This window comes from Mixophyes fleayi, chromosome 7 (assembly GCF_038048845.1).
Source record: "Mixophyes fleayi isolate aMixFle1 chromosome 7, aMixFle1.hap1, whole genome shotgun sequence".
NCBI classification, from domain to species: Eukaryota; Metazoa; Chordata; class Amphibia; order Anura; family Limnodynastidae; genus Mixophyes; species Mixophyes fleayi.
In genome coordinates, this window is record NC_134408.1 from 7,567,750 (window position 1) to 7,585,531 (window position 17,782).

Below are 17,782 nucleotides of genomic sequence, written 5' to 3' on the forward strand. Positions count from 1 at the left end.
CACTTCAAGCTCAACGTTACCTTACACTACTAAATCATACATAACAAATCCATGTGCTTCAGTATGGTTGTTAAAGGAAATATAATCCTGTATTTTTCATTTTCCTTTAATTTTTTAATGGTCAAATGTATAAGCATATTCTGGTGCTAGTCACTTTGTTATCAATGCTTGTCATTCAATACAGTCCATTGTTTTACGTTGCCTTAGATTGACAAACTGAATGACAATACTCCCATAATGCAATATATTGGGGGTGTGGCCTATTTAATAATAATAATAATATTATTATTATTATTTATAAGGCGCCACAGATTCCGTAGCGCCGGATACAGAAGCAAGTAACAAATAGATGAGGGGTCAGTTCAACCAGGGGTGTCCACCACCCATCTCAAATTTGTTCCAAAATTTTTACGTTAAGAGAGGATGTCAAAACAACTATTTCTGCCAAATATCTCGACTGTCTGACAATTAGTTGACTAAATATTGAATTTTTTTTTCAATTTATTAAATAATTTTCTAATCGCGGCTTCTTTATCTAGTTTATTTGAAGTGTTTGAAGTTCCAGTTTTGGTTTCTCTAAAGGGAATCCCCTTCCCATCAGTTTGTTTCATTTCCTGTGTGGGAGTTTTATCCCATTGCCTCAGTTTAGTTCACTTTTTTTGTATGGTTTTTAACAATGTGTAAATTATGTATGTGGTACAGCAGTAATCCAGCATCAACTTCATTATTTTTTTTCTCCACTATGAAACAGAGTACCCTGCTGATTATTTTTGTGGTAGTAATGTATACCTTTTTTAAACACCCCCAAAAAATGGGATCCCTAATGTTGATTTGAACCTAGCATTTTTAATTGTATTCAAAAAATGTGCATTTTTGCCGTAACTCAAAACATGAGGTAGATAAAGTCATTTGGCTTGGATTTTTGGATTCGGGAGGAAGAGTCCCCTTAGGGATCTAAATTTTGTGATGATTCCTTAATAAACACCCGTGATATTTCAAATAAACTGGATAAAGTAGCTGCGATTAGTAAATTTTTTAGTAAATTGAAAAATCAATATTTAGTCAACTAATTGTCAGGCAGTCGATATTTGGCAGAAATAGTTGTTTTGACATCCTATCAACTAAAACATTTTCGAACAAATCTGAAATGGGTGGTGGACATTTAATTTTTTTTTGGGTGATCTGATGTGGAATGACCCTGAGATAATACACATGAATAGCACAGATGAGTGCGAGTAATGCTATGGGACTCACACAGAGTGCCGCAAAAGACATGACAGAATGTATGAGGGAGTCAGACAGTGGACAGATGTGGGACAATAGGTAGAGAGGACCCTACCAGTGAGGACTTACATTCTAGAGGGAGGGCTGGTGAGAGACAGTAGGACCTACTGGGAGAAAATGGAGATGGCAAGAGGAGGTGATGGATAAGATGTTCAGGAGGTGGTAGGATAGCGAGCTTGTGGAAGTGAGCGTTTGAAGGACTGAAGGTTGGGGGAGAATCGAGTCAGACGGTTTTGGGATTTCCAAACATTAGGGGCAGCACGGCAGAAGTCTTGGAGGCGAGCATGGGAGGAGGTAATGAGAGGTGAATAGAGGTGGAGTAGCCAGGTAGGTATGTACCTCCAGACAAGGTCAGAGATGTAAGGGGGAGAAGTGTCACTAAGGGCTTTGTAAGTAGCTTAAACTGAATTCTGAAACGCATAGGGAGCCAATGAAGGGATTTACGTGGAGGAGGAGCAACAGAAGAGGAAGATGAGACTAACGCAGCATTCTGGATGGATTGAAGGTCAGAAAGGTGAGAGACAGGAAGGCCAGTGAGAAGGAGGTTGCAGTAGATGAGATGAGAAATGATGAGTGACTGGACCAGGATTTTGGTTGCTTCCTGAGAGAGGTAGGGACAGATTTTAGTGATGGGACGTAAGGAAGTTGCAGGATTTGGTGAGGGACTGGATCTGAGGGGTAAAGCAGAGGGCAGAGTCAAGGGTGACTCAAAGGCATCAGACTTGGGTGACAGGAGAGAGAGAGTTATATTATTAACCAAGAGGGAACTATTGGGAGGGATAGCAACATTGGTGGGAGGAAAGATGATGAGCTCGGATTTGGAGATGATGAGTTTTAAGGAAGTGCTGGGCTAGTGACAGCAGAGAGACAGCTAGACACATGGGAAAAGGAGGGAAAGAGGTCAGGGTACGAAGGATACATTTGCATTTCATCAACATAGAGGTGGTATTGGAGGCCCAGTGGATCGCACAGAGAGATGGTGTAGAGAGAGAGAAGAGCAGAGGATCAATGGCAGAGCCTTGGGGGACTCCCATAGAAAGAAGAGGAAGGGAGAGTAGGAAGCGGAGACACTAAAGGAGCGGAGAAGTAGGATGCAAACCGTGACTCTTAAGGAGTGAAGTGTGCCGAGGAGAAGAGAATAATCAACCATGTTAAAAGCAGCAGGTCGAGGAGTACAAGAAGGGAGAGGTGACCTTTGGACTTAGCTGAGAGTAAGTCATTTTGTTACTGTCGTGAGGGCAGTTTGTTGAGTGAAGGGAATGGAAGCCAGACTGGAGAGGGCCAAGAAGAGCGTGGGAAGAGAGAAAGTTGGCCAGATGGTTGAAGACAAGTCGTTTGGGAATTTTAGAAGCAGAGATAAGGGCGATAGTTGGAGTGAGAAGATGATGGGTCAAGGAAGGGTTTCTTGAGAATAGGGGAGATGAGAGCATGCTTGAAGGTCGAAAGGAAGCTACCAGCAGGGGGAGAGATGTTAGAGGTGAGCAAAGCGGCGACAGGCATTGGGAGAGAGGTAGCGGAGGATCATGGAGGGAACAGGGTCAAGGAACAGGTTGTAGAGGAAGAGTGAGGATCTCCGATACAATTGCAGGAGGATTACAGAGGGAGTGATAGAGGACGGGTGGAGTGGAAAGGTGAATAGGGCAAGAACAAATTTCATTGTGGATTGAGTCACTTTTGTCTTTGAAGTAGGTGGTCAAGTCAAGAGCGGTGATGTGGGGGGGGGGTGTGGAGTATACGAAAGACAATTAACAGTAGCGAAGAGGCCGTTGGGGGTTCTTGGACAGTGAGAAAATGAGGGATGTGAAATAGGTTTGTTTGGCAAGAGAGAGGGCAAAGAAGTAGAAGTCAAGGATAGTGGATGAAGTCAGCTATGGAACGGGATTTCCTCAGTTGGCGTTGAGGAGCAGGAGCACTTCTGGAGGAAACGTATCAGAAGGGAGTACAGGCAGAGCAGTCTTAATTGAATCACATAGCTCACATGGCAGATTCGTTAGCTCCAATTAGACATTTATCAGCTGAACTCAATGAACAGGTACAATTAAACATGGCGCACACAGCCTCTTATTGAGACAAGTGGCCATTTCTTCCAGATTGATTGCCAACTTGACATTTTCTCTCAGCTGCTTTACAAGCCGATGTTGACATCTGCTTCCCGTAAGGCTGTACATACTTATTTAAGCATAGCACCGAGGAAAAATCTTTGGAGTTTGAGAAGGGTACTCCCAGAGATGGGCATATCACCAAGGTTAGGATTCACTTGTTTGTGTTCTATGTTCTTAAGAACCCCTGAACAAAAGTTATTGGTCAGTTATTGTCCTCTGCTCACCTACTTTCACCCTTAATAATCCAAGTAAGCGACCATCCGATATCCAGACGGTATTTGAGAGAGTGAACTAAAGTCTATTATAAGTGCTCCTCTCTGAGAACGTAAGATGGCTCCACTCAGACCTGTAGCTTGCATTTGTTATTCCTTGTTAAAGCCAGCCCAACCCACGTATCGCCGGAGAGTGTCTACAGCCTGCCAGACCCCCCACTACTGGTAATAACTCTCTCACAGTAAAGTATATACTGCATCTAAACCGTACTGATAAATGGGGGTGGATTTCCCCTTTACAGGGTGTGACGGACAATAGACGGCTATCCCTAGATTCCCCCTCAAGCTGAGTCATTAACGCTGCATCTGGAATAAGGCGAGACATTGTGGATTCTGCGGAGCAATAAACTATTTTGCAACTAATAAACTTGGCAGTGATCCATATTATTGTGTCCTGGGATAATGCATGGTGCGTGTGTCTTAGAGGAGTCCTAGACGTTCCTTCACATATCTGTGTCACAGAATCACAAACCACCTTTCTGTCCCAGTCCTGTGTAATAACTCTGATATTCAAAGCGCGCTGAGACCTCACCGAGGTGCCGTTTTAATAAGAGACATCATGTAGTAATTAGATGCTGCGCGGTCACCAGGGAGAGACAGGAATAGGACCGTCAGGGTTGGCCTGAATGTTGCAGATTAGCAGACACACATCTCAGGAGTCCTCTGTATTCTATGAAAAATTCCCCTAAAATGTACTGAGATCTTATGGCTCCGTAACGACAGTGACTTTTACTTAATTAAAGCAAAGTTTGCATCATGTGATGGGTTAAATAGCTGTCAATCTCTCCAACTAATTTGCCTGCTCCATTACTGTCTAAAATAATAGGAACTGTAATCCTTATACCTTTTCTTTTTTTGTTTTGTGCAGGAAAGTAAATATGGAAATAGTTTTAAATAAAGGCCAATATGTGGCAACCATAAGGTTCACTTATCAGCGTTGTCAGCTGTAAAATAGGACATCACTAAGCGTCACTTTAAATTTTCTCGCTAATAAACGCACAACACTGGCCTTAGATTAGGGACAGAACCGATTAAGAGAGCGACAGTTGCGTGTAGTGACCAGAGACACTATTTCCTCTTATTTCTTCTCTGTACACACTGATGGGGCAATGTCTAACCCTCTAAAGGCCACACACAACGTTTACTATCTGATGACTCCCACATCGACCATTCACTCGTCCCAATAATACTCCACCCCGTAGACCTTCCACACGCCCCTCAAAACCCCTTCTTTAGCCAAAATGGCTCAGTTTACCCTCCGATCCCACGTGGACTCCAAAACTCCCTTCAGATCTCCACACTAACCACTTACTAACCTAGTGACCATGAATTTGTAGTCAATTACTAATTTATTGCTAATTAGCAGTCATTAGCTTATTAGTGGATGATCACTGGTAAATAATGATTTAATACCGCCCTGCTGACTCCGTCAGTGAAGGTCAATCAGTCATTTCCCACGGAGGAAGGATGGTGAAATCCTCCCTCGGATTGGATGAGCTGCGTTGTCCTGAGGAGGTCATGTGACGCGGGAGCCGCTGCTCCGATCCCGTTCAGACTCTGCTTTATGTCCCACCGAGCTTCACTCAATCTCTCGCCTGTGAATCCGAATTCATACACTAGTTCCCAGGGGATAGAATATGTCACAGATTGGTATAAAAAGAAAAAATACAAATTTAAATAAAATTCTACTAACCTATGTACCATAGTGCGTTTATTTACCCAAGCAGCCGTGTGTGGTACACTGAGGGATAGAGTCAATTGGCATCAAATATCCGCGCGAGGTGTCTCGTGGCCGTACCGGAGGCACCTCGCACAGATATTTTCTGAATTACATCTGTCCTTGAGAACCTTTCTCTCCTTCGTTATTCCTACAAAACAAATGGGAGTGGAGAGGCGCTGGTGGAGGAGGAGGAGGAGGGGGGAGTGTCCCTCTGAAAAGACATCCAGAATGTGTAATACTTCCTAATAGTCCAGGTTTTGGCAGGATGTTCCTGAATATCTGATGTGGGCGTGGCTTCATGGCAATATGGGAGTGGTTAGATAGAACTGGGTGGGGCTTGAATCAGCGTATGGCTTAGTAAGGTTGTGGGCAGGGCTTATTCACAGTTTTTATGTTTGAAAACATTTTGAAGCTTTCCGATGGGGCTTCAGGTGGGCTGTTTAACTGCAGAAATTGCTACAAAATGTACAAATAGTCTTTCTATACAAACTGTTATATTAAAATATATCTCTTAAGGCTATTACATAAAGCATATGGGGGAGAAAAATAAAATAAAAAGTTTTCCTCTGTACACATGTTTATCGGATACATGACACCAGTTATTCTTACCATACTCTCATCATGTGGGTCTATATTCTACCTTCTGTGACCTTTCTTCAATACAGCCCTCTGTGAGGACCACTGGTTATATAGGACTAGGCCAAGGTAAAGGCCATTCCCATCACCAGCTCTATAAACATCAGTCTGTCCGACGGGTGAATTTCTGTTAGTAACGGTGCTGATCAAAGCCTTTTGGGCGTTTTTGTAAAGCTGTCCCCTATTGACGTACTCTCTGATAATAGCCCCTGACCGGACCCTGTGAATGAACAGTTTGGATTAGCTGTAAATGTTGTGTACCCAACGTGTAATACTGCGCAGAGGAGAAGCGGGACCTCGGAATGACGCCACTTTATAAGATTTTAAACCTACTGCTATAAGAAATAATATAAGTATATAAAATATTCCTGTCTGATATAAATCTACATTAGAAGTTGGCCTCTATTTAGTGTTGAGGACTGGAGAGTTTAAGCTAAACCTGAAAGGATAAATATAACTGGCAGAGAAACGGTGTAATTGTGGCATGTTTATAGCACATCTGTTCCTCCACCCAGTCAACCATACGTAATCCTGGACTGTACTTTGCTTAACCCTGGAGAATTATTTCATATATTGGTCCTAGATGCGTTTTATTCATTTAACGCTTGTTCCAGTCCTGTGTCTAATACGTGTCAACGCAGTTGAAACCTTGAACTTGTCTCAGTGAGACCGCACCGTAAAATGAGATACGGTAAAGAGACGTTTAGATAGGTTTCCACGTCCTGTTCTGTCACAGATGTTTACGGATGTGTTCACGTTGCGTTTTCTCGAACATATCTAAATGCCTGCAAGATGCATATAAAAATGCAGTGTGCTTTATATGCCTTTTAACATGTGATAAAAAGTGGGTGCGTAGTATAGTAAATCTCGTTGGGTGACCTGCAGAATTAGTTCCCCGTTTTTGTTGCTTAATTTAAGTTGCAAATGAAAACTTTTTACAACAAAAATTGTAAAATATTTTATGTACAGGATAGAGACTAAATCTGAATTATGAGTGGCAGATTGGAAAATGTTTGTAATATTGCCTGCTTTTCTGGCTGTAAAGAAACTTTTACAGACACTGGTGATCGTATCCGATAATAAGGACTTGGAAGAGAATATTATTATCAGCGTTTATAGATCCAACATATTCTGTAGTGCTTTACACTTAGTGATGCATCAGACTGGGTATTAACAAGCAGACAGAGAGGTAAGAGGGCCCTGCTCACAAGCGTATAATCTATAGGACAATAGGGGTTTGATACATGAGGGTAAGTGGCACAGATTACAATGGGGAAAGGTGTTTAGTGGGCTATATGATCCAGCCACTGTTGGTCAGGGGGTCAGAGAGTTGTTGTGTGAACTGTGTGAAGGTTGGTAATAGAGTAACCTAGGGAGGGTAAGAGGACAGTTGAGGAATATTATAAGCTTTCCTGGAGAGATAGGTTTTCAGGGAAGGTTTGAAGATGGGAAGAAAGTCTTACTGTAATTCCACTAAGTGGGCGCAGACCTAAAACAGTCCTATAGCCGGTCATGAGAGCCGGTAATGAGTGCGGGTAAGAGACCCAGATCTTGCGCAGAACAGCGGTGTCAAGTTGGGAGTGAGGAGATGACGGTTGGGGCAGTTTTGTTCAGGGCCTTGTATGTTACTGGAAGTATTTTAGGGTACTCTGGTTCGGATGTCGTGGATGGCAGCAACTCAACTCCTGTTTTCAGAGATTGTGCCACCTACCCCGACTTCCACCCCCAGATCAGCACGTGACCCAATAAGCCAGACATGGAGAAAAGTATTAATTGGGTGAGATAAGGGAAAGGTGGGTGAGAAACGTACAATACACACACTTGGCATCTGTTCATTAAAGTATCAGCATTTCTAGATACTCCTCAGAATAAAATCTGTCATCTCCCTTTACTTGGCCTTCACATAAAGTCCATCCAGCTTTGTACCGCTGTGTTGTACTACAGCGCTATCACCGTCAGTGAATGACCGCGGTCTAGTTTCCGGGTGCTGGTATCAGACGAGCGCGGTGGTGTAAACCATCAGTTCTTTCTGTGTGGTAGGTCCTGGGTGCCCGCTGCACCGTACCAACCATCCGAGTCCTCTTGGGGATTCCCTGGCAAGGAATTGGATAGATTTGTGTTTAGCTGAAGTCGTAGAACTAATTTGTTTCCATCTATGTGATTGATGGAAGTTCCACTGTGTAGCTTGGTCCTTGTTATAATGGTTTTTATTGTGGCGGGCGGCTTGTCCTGTCCTGGATGACACGCGTCGTCTGCCTCCGGGGTTGTCCTTCATGAGCTGGTTCATTATCCCCTAATCTCTGTCATGTGGTGGGGGTCCAATCTCTTATTCCCCTCTGTGCCACCAACAGTTCTTAAGATGATGTCCGTATTACATATTACATATTTTATAGCCAGCGTTAGATACAATACAATATTTTACAGTTTTTATGTTTCATACTTTTTGGGGTTATTCCTGCTTACTCATTCTCAAAGCTTCTGGGTTATTGTCTTGTTGTCCCCAGATATAGATATGACAGGTAGGGAGCTTCTGTTGGTTGGTTGGAATATTACGAATTCAGTTTCTGAAAGGATGAGTTTGAGGTGACGAGAGGACATCCAGGGTGAGGAAACAAACACTGAATGCAGAGGGAAGTGTATGATGGTCCCATCAAGTTTATAATGGTCATGTAGCGTATAGTGGCTCTCCTAAGGGAAGCATCCGTATAAAACAATGTTTGCTATTGAATATGTTATGATTTTTTTCTAGTATGGTGCGAATAGTGATGTGCTGTAAGACATAGCAACCAACCTCTATCAATCCGCCTGGTGTGGTCAGACTATGGGTTACAGTACCTGTACTATACCTGCATTATTATGTGATTTATGTAGAAGGTGCTCTCAGGTGTGCGCAAAGACAGCATAAAAGAAACATGACTAATGGGAGAGTTGGCCGCATCTAGAAGGTTATACCATGAAAGGGAACTTGATAACATATAGCCATTCTTTACCAGTTCATATCTTACATAAATGTGTTCTCTTAATTAGTCTCTTCTGTCTCCTCAGCTGTCATCTGGAGAGGACATGGAAATTTCGGATGAAGAAATCGCCATTGAGATGCCTGCGGCTCCCGGCCCCCCTTTCTCTCTTCTGCCCCACTTAGCTGGACCTGGTGGAGGCTTCCCCTCACAGCCCCTTCAGTCACCTCTTCTACCTTTGCCCGCACCCCCGCTTCACCAGGCCCCCAATTCCTACCCGCTCCTGCCCCCCACAGCTGCCAGAGGCCAACTCGGAGCACGCCCGCCCACCCCTCCACCACTCGACCCATCATCTTCTTCAGCTTCAGCAGCCCCCCACATCTATGACTTTGTGAACTCAATGGAGTTGGTGAGCCGGCTGGGTAACCAGTGGGGTGGAACCTCCATGTCCTTCCAGATGCAGACGCAGATGCTCAGCCGTCTGCAGCAAAACAGGCAAGGCAAAGGGCAGCCGTTCGAGGAGCCCTATCCCCGGCCTTTGCTTCCTCATCCACTGCCTCCTAGACATCGACAGCCGCACCCTCCACCGCTCATGTCTGACCAGGTGTTTGGAGCGGCCTACCCCCACTTTGCTTCTCCGCAACCCCAACCCTTGATACCACTGCGGGACATTCCTGCCAGGACAAATAGAGTGATGGGCCAGGAGCCCCGGCCTTTAGGCTGGGGCCTGGGCGGTGGAGTGGACCCACATGCGACTACTGTCATGAGTGTGCTGTCTGCTCTTATCCAGGAGATGAAGAGCACCATGCAGAGAGACTTAAACAGAAAGATGGTTGAGAATGTAGCGTTCAAAACCTTTGATGAGTGGTGGGAACGCAAGGAGGAGAAGGCTAAGGTAAGCAAAGGAAGGGTGCAGACAATGAGCCTCTGGAAGATTGTACCGGCGAGAGGGGTTGTGGACTGGTCAGTAATTTATTTAATTTTCTCCAACAGCCCTTTCAGAGTGTGCCCAAACCCCCTCCCCGGGAAGAAGACAAGGAGAAGACGCGTCCTAAAGAGCCTGGGCTGCTTTCATTGGTGGACTGGGCGAAGAGTGGAGGAGCCGAAGGTTTTGGATTTGGTTCTGGACTGCGGGAAGCTTTGCGACTCCCATCATTCAAGGTGAGAGACCAATACCCCGATCTTGGAGAAATGTATTGTTACGCCACCTTCTCCATGTTTATGAGTGATCAGTCCATTATGGGAGGGAAGCTGTGTGTCATTCATTAGTTTTATGAATTGAGACTGTAGAGCGTCTTCTCCTGCGCAGTCTCCTTACTCTCGCGATGTCTCCCACACACAGGTGAAGAGGAAGCAGCAGCCGTCGGAGAGCGAAGACGGTGACCAGAAGAGGCCCCGGCCTTCCACTCCAGCGGAGGAGGAAGAGGATGGTGAGTAATGAGAGAAGCGGGGATTTCTCGCATCCTCCATCTCCTGAATCGATGATCCCTTTATCCTCCATTGGTGAGTGACATGTTCTTCTCCCTGCAGAGCGAGAGAAGGAGACCCCGTCTGAGCCCCGCACAGGAGTTAAAGCTCCACAGCGGGAAGGGGAGAGGCCCAAGCACAAACGTAGAAACCCGTTCCACCTGGATAGCGAGGGCGAGGAAGCCTCTGATGAGTCCGCGTCCGATAAGGTGAGATCGGTGGTGACCACCATGATGCATGTATCAAGTGAACAACCTTTCTCTGAGGCCTACAGAAAGTTATTTTATTGGGAAGAAGTTTTGGAAATGAATGTTGCCCGCCGATATACTAAGTGAACCAGAGTCTGGTGTGTGTCTAATACCGTTTTGTGTACGTGGCTGGTTGGCTTCAACATCTTTATGGCCACCAGAGCCGGTTACTCCTGTTTCGGGAGCTGTCCCGTGTCTTCTCCTTACAAGGTCTCTTATTGTGTACTCACAGGAGGAGGAAGATGATGAAATCAGTGGCAAGGACGACGATTCGGATGGTGAGTCTGTAATACGGTTATTGGTGACCACGTCTTGGATGGTGCATTACATAATCAAACAAGTTTAGCGTGCGCTGTATGCGGTTTATTAGTTATATCCTTCATGTATAGGCAGTAGAATGGGAGAGGTCCCTGGGCCAGGGAACATTCATTGGAAATTTAGGATTCTTGAGCCTTGGTACAGGTATACATAATCATGGTTGACATATAATCTATGAAGGTCCATTAATGACTTACCTCCCACCATCACTGCTATTATCACAGTTTTTTGTCTTTTGTTGTATATACATTGCATGTACACTTTTTATTCACTACAGTGTTTATTTTTTACCTGTGCCCAGATGAGACGCCTCTTGCGAAACTTTCCAACAAGATTGTATCCGACGACAGTGACAGCTCCAGCGAGTCCGACAGTAGCAGCTCGTCGTCTTCCTCCTCATCCTCTTCATCCTCGTCTTCTTCCTCATCACCGGCGTCCTCTGATGATGAGGAAGATCAGGAGGATGCTGCTGAAACCCCCACAGTTACCGAGCCTCTGAGGCCTCCCAGCCCTGCACCACTAGACCTCCAACCTCTCATAGAGAAAGAGGGGACACCCGGTAAGTCTTCCTTTTATTTTGTATGGACGCCTTTTTTTATTTTGTGGCTTTACCTGTGATGCTTTTAAATTTTGTTGTTTTGTTTTTTTTCTTGTTATTATTATCGACAGAGGGTATTCATTCATATCAGTCCCTGGGCCAGTGGATCGTAAATGATACAATATAATTTCCCTATCCTAGTCACATTGAGCGGGCCTTTTACATTGTGTTCCACAACATATGATAGAACTGAAAACCTCTGAAGGTTGGATCTCCCTATAGCGCAATTGTCCCACAACAAAGGCTAAATCATACCCATTTATTTTATGGTCTTTTTTTTTTTAGTATTCAGCTAAATTACCCTTTCTTTTGTGTCTAACATTACAGATGAGCCTCCAGTCCTTGCAGTGAAGGAGGAGCCTTGTATAGAAGCCCCAACCCTGGTGCCCCCACCGCCTACTCCCGTTACGCCCTCCAAACCATGCGCACCTTCATCACCTCCGCTGCCACTTCTCCCTCCTCCCAAGAAGAGACGTAAAACAGTCTCCTTCCTTCTCACCCCAGAAGAGGAGCCCGAGCCTACTGAAAGCAAACCCCCAAATCATCTGGTCCCGGGGAAAATTCCTCCCGAAATCCCACAGGTCATTCAACAGGAGCCCAGGTTGGAACCTTCTCCACCAGTGGAGGAGACTCCTATTTCTTTACCGAAAGCACCTTCTCCCTTACCGCCGACAGAGATTCTCCAGAGCAAAGGAACAGAACCCAAACTGCCCCCACCCCCTGCCAAAGAACCTCAGAAGCAACCGCTGGAACAGCTTACTGTATTAAATCTTCCATGGGACCATGCATGTCTGGTGAAGTCATACCCACCCCGTGTACAGCAAGAGGAAGGGATGCAAGAAGATGGAGAGGAGAACTTGGAAGATGAGTATGAACAAATGGAGGAGGTAAGGGCTGTGGCCCTTCAAGAGCCACCACAGAAACCAGAAAGGCCTCCTGTTGTTGTACAAGAGCCTTGCGAGCCGGAAAGGACAGAGCCAGTAGAAGATGTCCTCTTTGCTTCTGTCCGGCAGATCCTACTGGAGCACAGTTACGCCTCTATTCCTGCCGCATACAAGCAACCCTCGAAGAGGCAGCGGGGAGCGTCTACGGATTTGGAAAAACCCAGTGAACTCCTATATGTAGACCTTGGACAGCCAGTGCTGGATGCCCCAGAGGAAGTTGTTTGTGTAGGGGGAAGCTTACTTTCAGGCTTGGATGGTAATACAGGATTTTTGGAAGTTGGGGACATGCAGTTGACATCTCCCAGGAAACCAGAGGAGGCTATGGTTAAAGTGACTCACGAGGACTTTAGGAGTAAAAACCGGAGACTACAACAAGTTAAAGAGGAGACCGAGTCTGGGGAGGTAACGTCCGAAGAAGAAGAGGATGAGGAGGAAGAAGAATTGTGGGTGAGCACGCGGGAACTGAGATCACACAAGAACCGTCGTTCTTTAATACCCTTCTCTCCACCGAAGTACGAGATTCGCAGCGAGTTTGAGCAGATGACTATTCTGTACGACATCTGGAACAACGGCCTGGATACAGAGGACATGGTCTTACTAAAGGACATGTATGAGAGGCTCCTACAAGAAGATCATAGTACAGACTGGCTAAATGACACTCACTGGGTTCCTCATACTAATATCCTTTGAATGGCTGAGGGCAAGGTTGGGGTGGGGGGGGATATAGCAATATAATGGGAACAATAATTTCTCTAAAAAAGAAAGGGATTCCTCAACTCTATCACTACTCCTTAAACAGAGTTATAATAGAAATAGTATAAACCCCAAATGAAACAGCACCACCTGGAGGCCACAAAACAAGCAGGAAAGAATAGTGTAATGTTTTGTTGCTGTTTTTAAATACATATATATTGAATGCAAAGAATCTCATCTTTTTTTGAGAACTATTTTGTAAACTACATCTAAAATTATTATTATTTGTTGTTGTTATTATTCCAAATATTACAACAAGTTTAAAACCTGCAAAGTTTCTGGCTTAAATTCCTAGCCGGAAAAATATACTGACATTATTGGTAATACAATGGGACCTGCGTGGTTTTATCTTTTCCTTGATTTTAGGGGCGAGATTCAATTTGGCGCGAGGTGTTTCCAGAACGCAGACACACCTCGCGCCAATGTTATGGCTGGAATCCAAATATGAGCGGAGATTCCGATCGTAAACCCCAGCAATGTGCGCAGCCGGACGTGGCGGTGAGTTCCGTGCGCCGCATCACCAATAATTTAATCTTCCCCTAAGTCGGTAATTTTGGTGGTGAATATAAACTGCCCGGTCATCTGGTTCAATGTATGTTAGTGTGATTTATTATGTGTGATGTATTAAGCTGTTCTTCCTTAACGCTGGCTCACTCACCAACATTGCGGACCCCAAACGACGGAAGAATCGTCAAGACGGGCTGCGGGAACACCAGACTGGCTGCGCTCGGAGCGAGGGCTACTATGCCATCAGCAAGAAGGACAAAGACAAGTACCTGGACGTGATCTCTGTATCTGTACAGGAGCTAGACACGGACACACAGGTCAGTCCACCCTGACTGCTCATGTTCATTTATCACACTGGGAAGCTTGTTATTAGTTATTTATGAAGCACCAACATCTTCCACAGCGCTGTATAGTCTTTGAAAATCCTGTAATCGTTAGAATGCCCCGAGACAATAGGAAATAAGAACTCTGCTCAAAGAGCTTACAGTCTGCAGGGAAGAGGGATGAACGGAAGGAACATGTGTTTTCAGTATGTGTCGTAACTCAGACTGTGGTGTTAGGAACAGGGTTAGATCAGGTCGGCAGGTTGTTAGGGCTCAGGGTAATCTGCTCGAAGAGATGAGTTTCCAGGGAACATTTAAAAGCTTGAAGGCTGTGAGTGTCTGGTGTCGTGAGGATGAATGTTCCAGATTATGGGTGCAGCACGAGAGACGTTCTGGAGTCACGAGTGAGGAGAGTTGATCGGAGAGGAATAGAGAAGGAAATAATCTGTAGAGCGGAAGTTTAGTTTGGGGAGTACCCATGGATTGTGGAGGAGAGGTGTGGGATTTGTAGGTTAAAACTAGGATTTTTAATTGTACCTGATGAAGAGCCGGGGTGGAGACTGAGAGGAGTAGCATTTGGGGAACAAAGGCAAGGTGATGTGTATTGAACTGTAGAAAGATTGGAGTGAAGCCAATCCGATCAGTGTTAGACTACAGAGGAGAGTGTTGCAGTAGTCTAGCCGGGATATGATTAGAGCATGACCATGTGTTCCTCTGAACTGTTGTACTCTCTTTATATTACACATCGATTTTATTACAGGGAACTAACCGGGTACTGTCTGAACGTCGCTCGGAGCAGAGACGTCTACTCAGTGCCATCGGCTCATTCGCCTTGCTGGATAGTGACCTGCTAAAACTTAATCAATTGAAGGTAAGGGTCATATTGTAACGATGGTTCTAGAACACAAGAGGGCGATGTTGTACAGCAATATTGAGCACTGTATTACATATGTTGTGTATCTTACAGCTCCTATGCCTATAGAATGTGGCAGTGCAGATCTGTAGATAGACACTGTGTGTTGTCCATACAAATTCTCAGGATGTGACCCCCATGTTGTTTTCTGTTCTCTCAGTTCCGGAAAAAGAAGCTTCGATTTGGCCGCAGCCGCATTCACGAGTGGGGCCTGTTTGCTATGGAGCCCATCGCCGCAGACGAGATGGTGATAGAGTATGTTGGGCAGAACATACGGCAGGTGAGAGGCCATGCTCTGTTTGTCCACTAGATGGCACTGTTCTTTTATCGAAGATGGGAAAAGCTGAAGAGCTGCTCTATGTAAACATCAAATAATACACACTCCCCACCGCCCAGCTCTACTCATCAGCTGGTGTAGGCTTCCCATCCTCCACAAAGGCCACGTTATTGCTCTCAGTGTAGTACATTTAAATCAATCAAATGTGAAATAGAAACCCAGGAGGCAGCGTGCAGTGATCGCTCTGCTTGCGTCGTACATTTGCTGTCTCCTGCTTTCTGCATCAGGGCTTCCCAGGGCAAGAAGCCCTGCAGACTCGACTCGCTGTGTCAGTGCAGAGGATTTCAGTGATGAGGCGGCTGAGTAAGTCAGCTCATACAAGCCCGACTCGCGCTATGAGCATATTAGGAGCGGATGAAGAACACGGGGCCTCTGTATGATTATTGCACTATATTATTATAAACATAAGAAACAAACGAATATACAAAACAACCCAGCACCCTTTTGACGTACACTACATGTCCTAATGTAATATTTTATGTAGACATTAACCCAGAGTTTCCCCCTTATTGCCCATTTTTTCTTCTATAGATTTGTACAGTATGCCTTTGTCCTGTATATGTATTATACTGCGTGACTCTGTAAGTGTTATGGAACTAGACGTTTCCAGTATTCTGCTGCAAGGCCGCACTGGAACTTGTAGTCCCACTACAGCCGGAGATCCACCAATTGTCTGCCATTGATCTGTCACCAGAGTTACACAGCATGTTATACCATAGTCCTCTGTGTCTTTGTTAAATGAAAGTCCTCACAACGTCTGTTTATATATTGTCTCTGATTATACATTCAAACAAACCAAATTCATGGTTCTGTCTCTGTTAAGGTTCAGCTAACGCATGTGCGGCTTCTAGTGAACCCTTGTCAGTCCCCCAGCGTTATATGATATGTGCCACCAGCCCGGGGAGCTGTGCGCTTATGTCTGGGGCGATCAACACGTTCATTTCATAAAATATAATAGATCAGAATGTGTTACAACTTACTTGCTATTGTAATGGGACTGGTCTTTCCTTCGTAAGTTAATAAACTGGGTCTGGTATGGTTACGTATTGTCTGTAGGTTCATGTGGAACAGATTCTCACCCGGTTCGATAGTGAAAGCCTTTGTAGGAATTCCCTTGTAATATGAATGTGATCTCTCTACAGGTGGTCGCCGATATGAGGGAGAAGAGATATTCTCAGGAAGGGATCGGCAGCAGCTACCTGTTCCGTGTTGACCAAGACACCATCATAGATGCCACCAAATGCGGCAACCTGGCCCGATTTATAAACCACTGTTGCACGGTAAGAGATAGGACGTTCCTTCATATCTACAACGTGGGTGTATGTGTTGGTCTGTCTGTTGTGTTTGCTTTTATTTTAAACATTTTCCTCTTTCTCCCCCCCCCCCCCTTACAGCCTAATTGTTACGCCAAAGTGATCACAATCGAGTCCCAAAAGAAAATAGTCATTTACTCTAAGCAAGCAATAGGAGTGAACGAGGAGATAACGTACGACTACAAATTCCCCATCGAGGAGAACAAGATTCCCTGTTTATGTGGGACTGAGAACTGCCGGGGCACCTTGAATTAACCACGTGCCTTGTGCCAGCTCCGGTCATCGGCGCTGCCGCACTGTTTATGGTGGCCAAAAATTTGGTGAACGAAAGAGGCCAAAATATTGTTTTTGGAGCCCTTGGAGAAGCAACCAGGCCTGTTATGTGACAGTGTGAAGGGGGAGAACGAGGCATTTGTTGGTGCCCGTCGCGGTGCTCGGTACAAGGATAGTGACAGTATCTTCAGTTGATAATTTTAGAGTAATTTCTTTCTTCACTTTCTCTGGTTCCGAGAAATTAGTGGCCTGGCCTTTTAATGGCACTTTAAAAATGGCGCAGTTCATCAAAACATGACAGCGTTTTTCCTGACCTCTCCTTGTGGCGGTCTCCCCACTTCATTTGTTCAGTCATACAGGGCGTACGTGTGTGTATATATATATATATATATATATATATATATATATATATATATATATGTTCATTTTTTTGTTATTTTCCTAGCCATTTTAACTGGCCTATTTTTCTATGTATTTTAGTTTATTTGTTCTTTTATTCCTTTCTGGGAGTATGTTATTTATACAGGGCAGTGGCCAAGAGATTAGGATCCTCCCGTCCCCCTCCCCCATTTTTCTCAGCTGAAATAGTGCCAGGGTTCTTGAGCTGTATCACCAAGACTTTCTAGAATCCCCAAATTAAGTGCACCGTCTGCCCCCATTGATCAGAACAAGGAGCGTGAAACGCACAAGCCCCACCCCCCTTCGATGTGGGGATTTCATTGGTTGCCTGAGGGTTCTGCTGTCTCCCGCAAGTGCCCTGAACACGGAGTGAATAAGACGGACCCCAAGTATCTTTGTGTTGTACTGATGTGGCCCT

At 45.0% G+C, this 17,782-nt stretch overlaps 1 protein-coding gene across 2 annotated transcripts in view; it reads left to right on the plus strand.

Annotated features, from left to right (window-relative positions):
- SETD1A (SET domain containing 1A, histone lysine methyltransferase) overlaps nt 1-17,347 on the plus strand; it is a 29,819-nt gene extending 12,472 nt beyond the window's left edge. For both annotated transcript variants that reach the window (XM_075178870.1, XM_075178872.1), the window contains exons 8-19: nt 9,060-9,866; nt 9,965-10,132; nt 10,314-10,401; nt 10,502-10,647; nt 10,919-10,964; nt 11,306-11,563; nt 11,930-13,225; nt 13,954-14,123; nt 14,890-15,000; nt 15,203-15,322; nt 16,522-16,659; nt 16,774-17,347. In XM_075178870.1, coding sequence (XP_075034971.1) covers nt 9,060-9,866; nt 9,965-10,132; nt 10,314-10,401; nt 10,502-10,647; nt 10,919-10,964; nt 11,306-11,563; nt 11,930-13,225; nt 13,954-14,123; nt 14,890-15,000; nt 15,203-15,322; nt 16,522-16,659; nt 16,774-16,947 — 3,522 coding nt within the window. In that variant the 3' untranslated portion in view covers nt 16,948-17,347. The remainder of the gene's footprint in view (nt 1-9,059; nt 9,867-9,964; nt 10,133-10,313; nt 10,402-10,501; nt 10,648-10,918; nt 10,965-11,305; nt 11,564-11,929; nt 13,226-13,953; nt 14,124-14,889; nt 15,001-15,202; nt 15,323-16,521; nt 16,660-16,773) is intronic.
- Nucleotides 17,348-17,782: the final 435 nt, after the last annotated feature.